Source organism: Apis florea, unplaced genomic scaffold (assembly GCF_048593485.1).
Source record: "Apis florea isolate Af1SG1 unplaced genomic scaffold, ASM4859348v1 contig_1914_pilon, whole genome shotgun sequence".
Taxonomy (NCBI): Eukaryota; Metazoa; Arthropoda; class Insecta; order Hymenoptera; family Apidae; genus Apis; species Apis florea.
In genome coordinates this window covers 1665534-1679016 of record NW_028256504.1, presented here as the reverse complement: position 1 = coordinate 1679016, position 13483 = coordinate 1665534, and the positions used below count along the sequence as shown (strand labels likewise).

The window sequence follows — 13483 nt, the reverse complement described above, 5'->3', positions numbered from 1 at the left end:
ACCTATCTGGTTCCATCGATCTTCTCCACAAAAGTGAAAAGATGCTCGATTTAATTAGATTTATTGGACGTTAATGTAACGTATTTGTAAGATGTTTGTTTATTATTTCTTTGATTAAAGAACGTGTGGAGAAACCGGATACCATTTTCCCTCTGCGTTATTATTAACCGTGGAATCCGTTCAAACGAATGAGTTGGAATTTTCACTTTCGTAAGAAAGTTATCAATGTCGATTTCTCGATCAATTCTTTTTTCCAGGGAATAAAATTGTGTCCACTACTCACGGATGTCGGGTCCTGGATGACGATGGCAGCACATGAAAAAAAAAAACAAAAGCGAAAAAGTAAGGATAAAACATGTGCGATGTGATGGCGAAAAAATTCAGGAACGATTTAATTTTCAATTTCGCGTCTCGTTCCTTTTATTATCTTTGTCGAAACGCGACCGATCGGCCGGTCGAGCGAGTACAAACGATCGGTCGAAACGACGACGTTGGCGAAGTCGTTTCGAGACGAGGAGGCGCAGTTTATGCAGGAATAATAATTGGATTGTAATCGTCGTGGGGGACGGAAGCACGCACTTTTCTGCCCCCGTGCTGCTACGTGATCGCATCAGCAGCTCTCAACCTGCGTTCATGCGATTCTCGATTTTATTTATCGAGGCTTGCTTCATCAAATTCATCAGGTTTTTTGGTGCAACATTGCGAGTTGCGATCCTTTTGTTAAATAAGATCTTCCGAAAGTGAGACACCAAGGTAAGGATAAAATTATGGAATTTCGTGTTTGCAGGATGGATATGATATTGGAAATTCACACATGAAACGCATAATTTGTACGAATTGCAACCCTTGTTAAGTAGGATTTTCTAAAACATAGGGATAAGGGTGTTGAAACGGACGTTGTATTATTTGAAGTGCAAAAGTATCGAATTTCATTGTATCCCTCTTATAATTTTCAAAATTACAATGGCTAAATGGCGTAAGATCGATCGAAAAACCATCCTTAATTCGACGATTATGATTAATCAGGTTTATGTAAATAAAATTGCGAATCCTTGTTAAATAAGATTGCGAATTATAGAGGAAGGAGGATAAAATTTAAGAATTTTGTTACAAATTTTGTTACGAGAAGTCTTTTAAAAAATCGTAGATGGCGTTCGACAACGCATCCATTCGAAAACGACACGAAAAAAGGATTTTTAACAAAAATTGCATGCTGTGTGAATTCTTATTAGATAAGAATTACAGATTTCAGATGGAACAAAATTTACAAAAATCTTGGTTAACAAACGAGATCGTCTAAGAAGCTACGTCGTAGATGGCGTTCGTCAACGCATCCGTTCGAAAACGACACGAAAAAAGGATTTTTAACAAAAATTGCATGCTGTTTCTTATTAAATAAGATTGCACAGATGGAACAAAATTTACAAAAAGCTTGGTTAACAAACGAGATCGTCTAAGAAGCTACGTCGTAGATGGCGTTCGGCAACGCATCAATTCGAAAACAACCATTCATAATTCGACGACTACGATCAATCAATCCTACGTAAATAAGATCGCTTAGGGAAGGGGGATAAAATTTAAAAACTTCGTCGAAGATCCTCGTTGATCTTCTTAAAAAAAAAAAAAAAAAAAAAAAAAAAAAACTATCGTCATAGATGCGACAACAACGTCGTCCCACGCGGGAAAAAAATCGATTGAGAAACTCTGCCCCGAGTAATCGCGCCAAGTTTCGAAGTATAAAGACGTTCAAACCTCCCTCCCCCTCCCCCTCCCCCGACAATTTGTTATGCATACCTCGCATGGACGAAAATTGCGTTTAATTCGCCGGCTGCTTACGCGACTCCTCTCCCCTCCTCCCCCCCCCCCTCCCCGTTTGCCATTCGAAAATCACGGGGCCCCCCATAAACGTAGATGTCCCATTTAAAAACCCATTCTCGCGTGTTTAGCATAATACGTAATCGCGCGAATCGCGATCTCCCTCCTCTCTCGAATTATTATTTCCAGATTTTTTTTTTCTCTCTCTCTCTCTCTCTCTCTCCTTCGACCGTCTATTCTACGAAAGAGGGGGGAAGGAAGGGGGATGATCGCGATTCCCAGAACAGATTTATATATATATATGTGTGTGTGTGTGTGTGTGCGCGCGTGTATATACGAAGCTCGCGCCAAGGATACGATCGAATCTCGAGTCGAGGTGGCAGCACGAAAAAAGTGGTGCTGGTGTCCCCCCCCTTTGATAAATTATTAAGAAAGAAGGGGGAGGGGGGGCGGGAGGAGGAGGATAACCGCGTGTTCCCTAGGGGAGAGGATACACGGAGGATTTTATGGGGACACTGGTATTTGGGAAATAATTACGGCGAAATTTGTTGTAAACCGTTCTGGTAATTGATGGTGTAAAGGGGGGGGGGGGAGAAAGAGGGAAGGAGAGAGGGAGAGAGAGGTCGATGGACCATGGATTCGCGTTGTGGGGCTGGTGGTTTGGTTTGGTGGAGGAGAAAGTTTTGGAAATGGTTTTTGAATTGGCCTTTTAGAATTGTTTTTTAGAATTTTAAAACAAGCAGCTTGGAATTGTTGCGTTTACCATAATCGATTATGTTTTCGATCATGTTGTTTCTCGTTACAAACTTGTAATTGTTGTAATTCCTGAGATTAAAATACGAAAAGCGGATCGGCTATTTCGAAATTTTTTAACGTCCTGGGTTGCTGCTAATGCCCAACCCTGATACTTTTGCGTTTAAAAGAAACACTTGACCCTTCATATACGTGTAATATAATTACATTCTAGGGACTTTTGTTACTTGATCGGTAACCTTCTTAAATACAAATACGAGTGACTCTCAAGCGCCACTTTTGGATCGATAACTCTTTACAATCATCCCCTCGACGAATACATTCCTCTTTATTTGCGCAATAAGAATCATGCACAATAATCGATACATAAGATGTATCAAAATATATCAAAAGTTTCGTACGTTTCAATTCACGACGAAAAAAAAAAAGACCCAACAACTCTTCCCTGAAGAAACATCCCCATCGATTAATCGACTTGTCATCACAAAGGAATCGAGACAAATCCTTTTTCTGCCTCTGAATATTTCCAAGCCAAGTTGCGCCAACGTTTCCATTTCGTTGAAATAAAGTGGGCCAGAACACACGAGGCAATTAATTACTGGCTGATCTGATTGCGCGCAATTAATCCTGCCGTCTTCCCTCCCCGGCATCGTTAATTAAGAGTAAACGAATGTCTCCACGGATGTAGACACTCGCCAGTGTGTGTGTGTGTGTGTGTGAGAGAGAGAGAAAGAGGAGGAACGCTCGTTTATTTGGAATAATTTAACTTTGAACGTGGACGTGGCTAGATCCACCCGATAAATTGTCGCTTATATCGATCTGTAACTCGTTATAGCTCGTTCCTTCGATTCTTATTCTCGCTTTGTCCACGTCGTGTTATCGAATTTCTTTCGATTCGATGGATTTTTTTAGGGGATCGTCTCTTAAAAGAATTCGATTGTTGCATTCGAAAAATTTAAAAAAAAAAGGAAGAAGAGGAATATGGTTGCAATGAGCTCAAATTCACAATTCCCAATTCCCGGCAAATTCTTCCGTTCTCGTCAACTTTTTATTTGATGGATGTGTTTCTTTCGCAAAAAGGTTTCGCCAAGTTGAATCAAATTATCGTTATTCTTCTTATTCTAGAAAGATTCTGCAAGAATTTTTCGTTTCAACTGGACACGAATAATTAATAACCATACTTGAACAGAAACTTATTTAACTTCTAGGTGAGGTCATTGAACAACGTCGCCATCTTTCGGCAAAATCCATGCTTGCTTGCTCGACTCGTCCAATTATTTGTCGGTTTCAATTTCGTACGATATTAATTAGATCCTAACGATTCCAGGATTAGCTGTTGTTAGAATACCAGAAATTGTAGTTATTCGATTTTAACTAATTAACGATAGTTTCAATCGAGATGTAGCAAAGTGTAGGGAATCGCGCCAAATTTCTCGATTATCCTTTGGATCCATGGGATCAAGCAATTTAATAACACGAAGCCCAAGAAGCGGGTGCATTCGAGGTCAGCTCGGGTCGAGGTGTATAAAGATAATAAAGGCAGCCACCGGCCGGTCGGCGAGTAAGTTCTTTTATGCCCAGGTACGTTGACTCGAGAGAGGTCTCTCTCGTAAACGTGTAAGCCGCACCAACTTTGGCCGAAATTCGTGTTTATTTTCGCAAACGATATCGATATCGATCCGTGGAAAATGAAATAACGAAATAATTTTCGACAATAATCTTAAAAAGCTCCATCTCGCGTGCCAAAGGTTAACTTATTCCTTCAAAACTCTCGTAGACCAGATCTAAACCAGTATTCATAAATATTTCATCGCGGGACGATCAATCTTTCGATCGTACCATCACCCTAACGTTTCTCACGAACGCTTGCAAACAGTGTGAATAAAATTTCCACTATGCTATCATCACAATGCGTTCACAATACGCTAATAATGACATCAAACGCGACGCGAATCAGTTTCCAAAGGAGTAATTCGATAATAATAATTGGTGGTGGCGTAAAAAAGAAAGCTGTTTCGGGGTCCCCTAATGACGAGATCGGGGCCGTAGGGGTCGCCAGAGGGGTCAGGCCGCGCAAAAATAATAATCAATCGGGCGATTGAGAGGCGGCCAATTACGCGGTGGCGGCGGTGCCTCTGCTGCGGTTTTGCAAAAGGAGGAGGGACGAGGACAGCCAAGACAGCTTCCTTGCCCGCCTTTGATTCACCTCGAACGCTCTTTTCCTGGCCCACCTCTCATCATAACCCAACAACTCCCTCGCTTTATTATATTAAAAGTTAAAATTCCCCTCGATCTTGCGGCAAACCGCTTCTTCTTCGACCTCCCCACCCCCTTTCACACGAGATTTAATACAGGATGATTCCACTGGCAGAGCGATTCAAGCCTAGTTAAATGAAAGAAAAAGAAACTATAGCTAGGGTTTTCCAGATGGCGCTCCTCCTATCAGCTTGGGATAATAAAACTCTGGAAGGCGATTTTTTTTTTAGTTAAACAATTATTACGTATCTCGATGAAATCCATTATATCATTGATTCGTGTCCAAATTAATTACAATAAAACAAAAAAAAAAAAAAAGAAAAAAAACTATGTAGCCAGAGAGTTTTCCAGATGGCGCGCTCTTTTGGTAATAAAACTCGCTCGAGGAAGGCGAAAAACGGTAAAACTGTCAGGAGGAAGAACGAAGGGATCGTGGTGGGGAGAGAGAGAGAGAGGATTTACGAATTCACGGGGAGCAGGCGATTGCCTCGGTTTCGCGATGGAATATTTAAACGGAACAGGAGTCGGGAAACCGCAGCTCGTACCCTGTGTGTCACGCGAAAACGCACGCGTGCCGCAGAACATTTTGAGGCTTTATAAACAAACGTACCTCGCTTGTTCCTCCCCCTCCCCCTCGATCCCAATTGCGAGCATGAAAAATCCCTTTCTTTATTTAAAACGGTCGAAACGAAGGTGCATGCTTTCATTCAATAAGTATGGAACAAGTCGATACGTAATAATAGAAAATACAAAATAATTGGACTTCATTAAAAATATACTTGCAACACACGGAATAATAACAATAATTGTAACGTCAAGATATTTGAGAAATTGTTATTATATACCTTTCTCACGATTCACCTTCGTATGGACACTGTGGGCGTGTGCTCGGCTGACCTTACGACCTTCGACGAGTCGCGCTATCTCGCCGACGACTGATAAGATTCGCGCGCTCGAGGAGATCGTTCGTCACACCTCGAACGCTCGGACATGATCCACGCCTCTGGCGAATTCTATTTCGCCCGTTTCTTCTCGCGTTGGAATTACACACACACACACACAATTCGTGGGATCGGGTCGAGGCGATAGCTTAACCTTTCCTCGACGATTCAGATTAGTCTTATTAATGGCCGCGAACCGTTATCTTAATAGTCTCTGTCCGACTGGACAACGAGAAACAACGGTTACCACGGTGTGGTCGAATGTTGCCGAATTGAATTTTTGCCTAAAATTATATTAGGACAGGTTTTTGCCCGAACATTTTTAAAATTAAAATGTTTTCGGAGGAAAATTAATAACATTCGATCCCGCTTTTATGGCAATATATATTTAATTAAATTGTACTTACGTTTTATGTTTTTATAGATTGGTTGTAGAGGGTAAAAATTTCTCGTTTACAAATATATCTTGTCACTCGAGATTCTATCTTATCTCGAAAATAGGATTACTATTTTTAAATCGAAGTAACGGGAGAAGGAATATTGAAACGAAGATGGATCGAGTTGGATCAGATTATTCGTATCGTCTGCATCAATTCGATCTTTGGAAAAAAGAAGAAAAAGGAAAAAAAAAAAAAAAGCGATTCGTCTCTCCTATTATTACTTTAATTAACGATCGCGTGGAAAATTGTGTCGCGAGTTCAAGTTAAAATATGCGCTACGTGTCTCTTATTAAGGAACGTATTTTAACTTTGCGTGGGTAAAAAAAAGGAAATTACGTTTTCAATTATCCCGTTGTTATAATAGCAGCGGGCGATTCCTATCGGCATACCGCTTTCTAAACGAAAATGTTCCTTACTTTCCTGCTGCAATCAATTCCGCTGATTGCTGGGAATGAAAGATGTAGAGAGAGACATACACACGCGCACACACACACACACGCGCGCGCGCGCGCGCCAGTGAAAAGTCGAATCTCTCACGCTTTCGTTCTTAAAACGTCCTATCGTGCGTGGCCGATCGACATTCGCCTCTCGAATAATGCGATTCCACGTTTCTTATTTCCTAACCTGGTTACTTTACATCTTACACGAAAGAAATATCCGAATAATCGTCTTCCTTTTGATCTTTGGCGAGAGGAGTCGTAACAGTCGGATCGAGTTTCATTCCGGTGAGAATACCTTTTGGTTGAGGTTAGAAGCATAAAATATATTTAAACGGGGAAGCTATTATCTCCTCTATTGGCTCCGTTGAACTACGATTACGATTCTACGATTGTACGCTTAAACCAAAGATTAAGAAGAATTATAAAAGAGCAACAAAAGCACTAGAAAATTTAAAAACACTACGAAGACACTACCGCAACGCTACCGACAAAGTTTCGACACCGCGCGCATCATCGACGCGCATCTCCGCCGATAAAACAGAAACTGTCATCTCGAATCGTGACGAGCGTTCGAAAGGGGAAAAAAAAAAAAATTCTCTCCCATTCCATCACGAAACCACCTCTATCTACTATCCACCCATATGGAAGAGAGAACCACCAGAAGCTAGAATAATAATAACAGTGTGGAATAAACGTGTATTGAGTTAATTATTCCCAGCAAATCAGCGTTTCGGTTCAAGAGATCAATCGGCCACGCCGATATTCCGTTTCTATCGACGGCCGGAGGGGGAGGTCGTCCCGGATCCGGGCCGAGCCGAGCGTAACCGACACGTTTCACCGGCGAACGAACCAAAAACACGTTCCTTTGTGCGGGATACAATTGGGTTTGACCGGCCGCCGCCACCACCACCCCCCATCGACGGAATAATTTCAGTTTCGAAGCGAACTTTCGACGAGTGCGACGCTATCCCCCTCCCTCCCCCCCTCCCCCCGCCCTCCCTCCCTCCATCCATCCATCCTCGCCCCGATACGCCGCGCGCCAGCCCCCACCACACCGATGCGTGCGTGGCCGTGGGCGGATCCTGGATGGACCTAATAAATTGTTTGTTGTAATTAAATGAGTTCGAGGGAATCGTGTAGGGCGTTTTGGCTCGGGCGAGGAGGGAGGGAGGGAGGGAGGGGAGCCGCCGCACACGGACTCCTCCACACGTGTAAAGGAATAAAGATGAACGGCCTATGGACGGGCCGCTATCTGCGCCTGTGGAACGGAAACACGCTCGTGCCGCGACAGCCCCTGACAAATGACGGCCCGAGCGCGGCTATTGCCGCCGCCCTGCCAACCCCTCCTCGCCTATTGGCAACCCCTTTCCACCCCCCATTTCGCGTCCATCCTCTCTCTCTCTCTCTCTCTCTCTCTCTCTCTCTCTCTCTCTTTCTCAGCGCGGATATATATATAAGACCATGATTAAACAGGGGACGAAAAACGAAATTGAGCGGCGAATATTTCGTGCCGCCACCCCTTCGATGAACTCTCGATTGGCCTCATCCCCTCCTGTATACAGGATTCGTGGAATCGGTGGTTCTGGAAGCGAGAAAGGAGTTGCAAAAGTTATTAAAATATATTCTCGATAGTCGATTTGGGACGCAGTTTTGAAATAATATAATCAATCTATTTTGTCACGCTCGAATCGTATTATTCTCTTTCTCGCTCGCGGTTTTTTCTCGTGGAAAATTCGCGGAGAGGAGAAGGGATATATATATATATATATAGAAGCGTTCTATTCGATTTGCAATTCGAATCGTCTAGCAGCTAGGAAGAACGTGTGTGTTCACGAGCATCGAAGAGGGAGGGAAAGAAGACGAATCGTGGAGGTTCCACCCCAGTCGCTCTCGGGGGAGGGGGGGGGTGAAAACGCAATCTCCGGCAAGTGTCTATCGCGGATATACGAGCAAATTGATTCCCGTTCCTTCGATTCCTCCTAATCTCGGCTTCCGCTCGATTATTCGACGACGATTATTCCAAACAACTTCTTTTCGCCTAAATTTTTTTCTTATTTACTTCGATTCATTCGCGAAGAACTTCGAACTTCGAATGACGAATCAATTAGGATGCTTGAAAGTGTCAGGGATCGAACAACGTTGCTTCGAGCGATTCCTTTGATCGAATAATTTCCCGATTATTATATTACGACTTTTTTGAACTGCATAAACTACAAAATGAAAATCGACGCCGATAGTCGAGCAGACGCTAAAAAAAAAAAAAAAGAGAGAAAAGTAAAGCGAGAAATAAAAGTATCACGGCGAGAGGGTGTGTGGGTTCAGAAGTGATTCTCCCTCTCTGGTGATTTCCATCGTGACCCTTTCGAAACAAACGGTTCCGCGCGGGACAGAGATGGATTTACTTTTGGAGGCGTGAAAGGGGAAGGGTTTGGTTTCGAGCGGAAAGAGAGGCGCGATGGATTTGACAGAAAGCTTTACTACAAAGCGGTGTCGCGCGCTATTTTGTATTTTATTTTCGAGCGGCACGCGGATTGGACACGGACGTTAACAGCACTCGTTGTAATGCTTTATAATGCCCTCTCTCTCTCTCCCGCCTCGGTGGATAACACGGGAAAAGGGGGCCACAGCCACGCGTCCGATTTTTCGCGATATAAAATATGAGCATGATGCAATAAGGGATGGAGTAATTTTCCCCCACCCAGTGTCGTCGAGAATCGATCTGTGATAATTATAATTCTTGGATTCGTTCGGGAATTGGATTTTGACGATCCTCCCCCAATTTTTGCAAATGTTGTTACCGTCGCGAAAACGGTTAGAAACGGAGCGATAAACCGAAGTAGCTTTAATATCTTTTTATTCCGTTCTTCCGGCTGTAACTGTTCGATTCTGAATCAGTTGTTTTTCTCATTCGCCTCTACTTCTTCGTTCTCCCTATTTCCAAACTCAATCTTCAAAGTATTCTGAATATGAGCCTGTGTTACCACATACAATTTCAGATTTAAAATTGTTCATATAAAAGATGTGGTTCGCTATCATACTTGCTATTTTTGTATTCACATTTCAGTGCTGATTCCATTAAATATAATATGATTACATTCTAAGGGAGTCTTGTAGTAACCTTTTTAAATATAAATACGAGCGCAAAGGGTTAACAACAAGAAGGTGTGATCCGTGCGTTCCAACTCTTCTGAAACTTCCATACTCCAAACTAGCTAGAAATTAAAATTACAATATTACAAAAAAGAATTCTCTCGGAAACGAAACACTGGAGGAGCAAAACGAGTTTGGGAAAAAATCATAGCCGAGCTCTGTCAAATCCTAGAGTACAGAGAGAGAGAGAGAGAGAGAGGGAGCATAATGGGCCCACCATTTGGCCCCTCGCGAGCGCATTATTGCGCGGCCTCTGTTGGCCGCGCGTGAGCAGGAGGCGAGCGCATCTTTTATTCATCCGACAGAGTGGAGCCTTAATTTGAATTGAATAGGATTTATAAATTATTTCAAATTATAGTTGCGACGCATGACCGGTACGGAGACCGGGAGGAGAGGACCTGTGTGGCTACCGGTTGCCGTCGACGGCAACCACGACGCTCTAAGCCGGTGGCGACGACTCCTGAGAAGACTCCTCTTCTTTCCTTCTTCCTTCTCCCTCTCTCTCTCTCTCTTTCTCTCTGTTCGTCCAAGCCTCGAGATTCGACGATTCTGACAGGTGTGGAGGGCCAAGTTTGATTTGATTGCTTCCTCCGTTTCAAAATTTGGCAAAGCAACTAATCCTCGCTCCAATAAAATTAACGGAGGAAATAATATAATAGATAGTTTTCGTACATCCTTCCTTCCTATCTATTCGAACTGTGGAGTAGATACTCTCACTTGATATTACGGATTGTTTCTTTGATTCAAAAAAAAAAAAAAAAAAAATAACCAATTCTTATTACTTCTCGTTTCGAAATAATATTCACGTAAAGTAACAACCATTTCAAATTGATGCCAAGCAGAGATTCTCATCAGAGACTCTTTCAACAATTGCTACACCTAAGGAGAACGCCTAATAGAAATCAAACTTGACGCACAATTACGCCACCTTACTTCCCTTTTTCCTCAAAAAAAAAAAAAAAAAAAACACTTACAAAACTTGGCATCGCCCCTTAAAATCGTCACTTCGAATAAGAAGATTCGAGAAGCGATCCCCGTCTCTCCCAAGAAGAGAGAGAGAGAGAGAGAGGAAGAGAAGAAAGAGAAGGGCGGCGAGCCACGATCGCGAATCCCTCCCTCCCTCCTCCTCCTCCCTCCTCCCCTTTCTTGCCGCGGCTCTTGCTCCAGGTTTTCTTACGTAAGCGGTCGGCGCAGGCATCCCGATCCGGAATTCCAAGTCCCCCGAGCATCGTTGCGCCGCTCGCGTGCACCGTCTCGAAGAAAAGTATCTCTCCTCCTCTCCCCCCCTCCCCCCTCCCCCCTCCTTGCCCCTCGTATACACGTCGGCCCAACGTCGGGGGAAAAAAGGCGCGAAGAAAAAGTTGCATCGCGGGCCGAACGATGGATACACGTCTCGAGACGAGCGGAGCGTGTAACGAGTTTCGAGGGGGGCCGGGCAAAAAAGGAAGGAGGGGGAGGGTCCCCCCCCCCGTCGCCTTTATTGCTCCCGATAGAAATGTATCGAAACGGCGGCAAGCTGTCGCTATTTGCCAACCTCGAAGCAAGTGTCTGAATTCTGCGATCCCGTCTCGGGATCGAACGAAGACGACTTTAGGAGAGGTTAGGGCCTTGCCTGAAAACTCGGTCAAAAGTCGAAACTCATTGTATAATTGGCAAGGATAAACTGTCGTCGCACGCGCAAAAGGATAAACTGGTTGCGCTTCCAGAAAAGACTCGACGAGGGGGCAGAGAAGGAACAAAGGGGTTCGTTCGAGGGAGTAACGTTCGAGACGTACGACTCCGTCGTAAATATGGTAATCCGAAAGTATCAGCGGTGGCCGGGGACGACGATAACGACCATTATGCGAATGCTCGACGAAAAGAGAATTAGGGGAATCATTTGTTAGGCGAGCTGTCCGTCGCAGCTGATATAATCCCCGGATGTCGGCGCCGAAAGACACTCCCCGCGGGCCTACACCCGCGAGCCAAACGACTTGGAATATCTATCTCTGTAAACCTGTTCCACCGGTTCGATAGATTCGATCGAATTCTCGACCTCTTTTCATTCCCGTAGAACGGGATATTTTTTTTTTACGAAACAATACAATATTTCGAACATTTGGAGACATCCGCCGACTTTAAGAGAGATCTTAAAGTACGCCGGGTAGTTAATGGCCACGTGGCGCTAGTGTCGTCGTGTGAAAACCTCGAGCGATTCCTCCTCGAACGTCGCTCTGCTCTCCTCCTTCCTCGCAACAAAAATCGAAAGCCGCCGAAAAGAAACGAATTTTCTCACGGGTGATCGACACATCGATCATCTCGATCGATTACGATCCAAGGAAAGAGGTGTCCATATATCTGTCACCCGCCTCGTTCACGTCGTCATTCGCCAGCTGGTATTATCCTCCTCCTCCTCCTCCTCCTCCTCCTCCCTTGGAGTGGAGGAGAAAGACGGATAAAAGAATCGGTTTTGCCCCGATGTTGGGCCCCAACGTTGGCCAGGTCAGGTTTTATTCCTACGGGCCGCTTCCTTTCCCATCCATCCCTCCCCTTTTCATCCACAGCGGTCGGACGATGAAAAAACCTCGATCGATTCGCGTTATGAATTACAGATTGGCCAATGCGCGAGCATCGAGTCGAGAGAGCAGCAGCACCGCGGGTAACGCATACCTGGCCGGGCAACGGAGGGAAGGGGGGAGGGGGGGGGAAGGGAACTGAAGGTTGGTATCTGTCAGCCTCGAGGAGGAGGAGGAGGACAGGTAAAAGTAGAAGATGGGTCGATCAGATTATGATGAGGAGCTGAACATGTGTGAAATTTGCACGCAAAAGGGAAAATTTGCATTCGCTTCATACGCTTTTCTATTCTTTCACTCGGATCAGAAAGAATGTATCTAATTTTGTTCTAAAATAATATCGATGATAAACAACCTGTTTTATGTCGATAAATTACAATTCGATTAAATATAGAAAGAAGGGGAAAATCAACGTTGAACAATACCGAGAGAGAGAGAGAGAGAGAGAGAGAGAGAGAGTGGACGATATAAGAAGATATAAATGTGTAGTGGTGTTGTATATAAGCGCTCTCCGGGATACGTCACCCGATTAATTTGTTGTTGTTAGCAAACAGGTTGGCAAACTGCGAGCGGATGCTGGCTCGAGAGCAAATAAAGGAGCCTCCATTTATTAAGCCGGCAATAAAATAGCGCTCCTCTTCTCCTCGTTTCGCCGTCTCGATCTGTTCCGAGGCCCGTGGGTGGACCGTCGAGGGGGGAGAGTGAGAGAGAGAGAGAGAGAGGGCAGCACACGTCGGGGGACACGGCTGATTTATGCGAAAATCGGGGGGGGGGACTCGGGCCAGGATTCGAGAGCGCAACACCGCCGTAATGCCCTGCTACACACGTTGAATCGGGTTAATCCACCCCGAGCCCCTGTCCCACCAAGCGGGAAGGAAGGAGGAGAAGGTAGAAGTTGGTGAAGTTGGACGTGGCCGAGTTGTGGAACGAATTTGCTTGCGTTTCCACACGGAAATATTTATTTTTAAATAATTTGCCAGCTATAGGATACGAATCCAATTCGATTCACTTTGTATTTTGCTGAAACATTCACTGTACGGTTGGATAAGTGCGAGCTTGGGCAAAAAGAATTTTGTATTTTGTTGGAAACATCCATTAGAAGAGCTTTTTAGATTTGGATTGGATGAATGTAAACT

The 13483-nt window shown here is 44.2% G+C and overlaps 1 protein-coding gene across 5 annotated transcripts in view; it reads right to left on the bottom strand.

The window, feature by feature from the left end:
* sowah (ankyrin repeat domain family member sosondowah) overlaps nucleotides 1–13483 on the bottom strand; it is a 129987-nt gene that overhangs the window by 51486 nt on the left and 65018 nt on the right. For 4 of the 5 annotated variants that reach the window (XR_015293660.1, XM_086913240.1, XM_086913247.1 and 1 more), the window contains one exon: nucleotides 284–295. The exons of the other annotated variant lie outside the window; for it this stretch is intronic. Coding sequence is in view for 3 of the 4 variants with exons in the window: in XM_086913240.1 (XP_086769366.1) it covers nucleotides 284–295 (12 nt within the window). In the remaining variant the exon portion in view is untranslated. The remainder of the gene's footprint in view (nucleotides 1–283; nucleotides 296–13483) is intronic. 5 annotated transcript variants of the gene reach the window in all.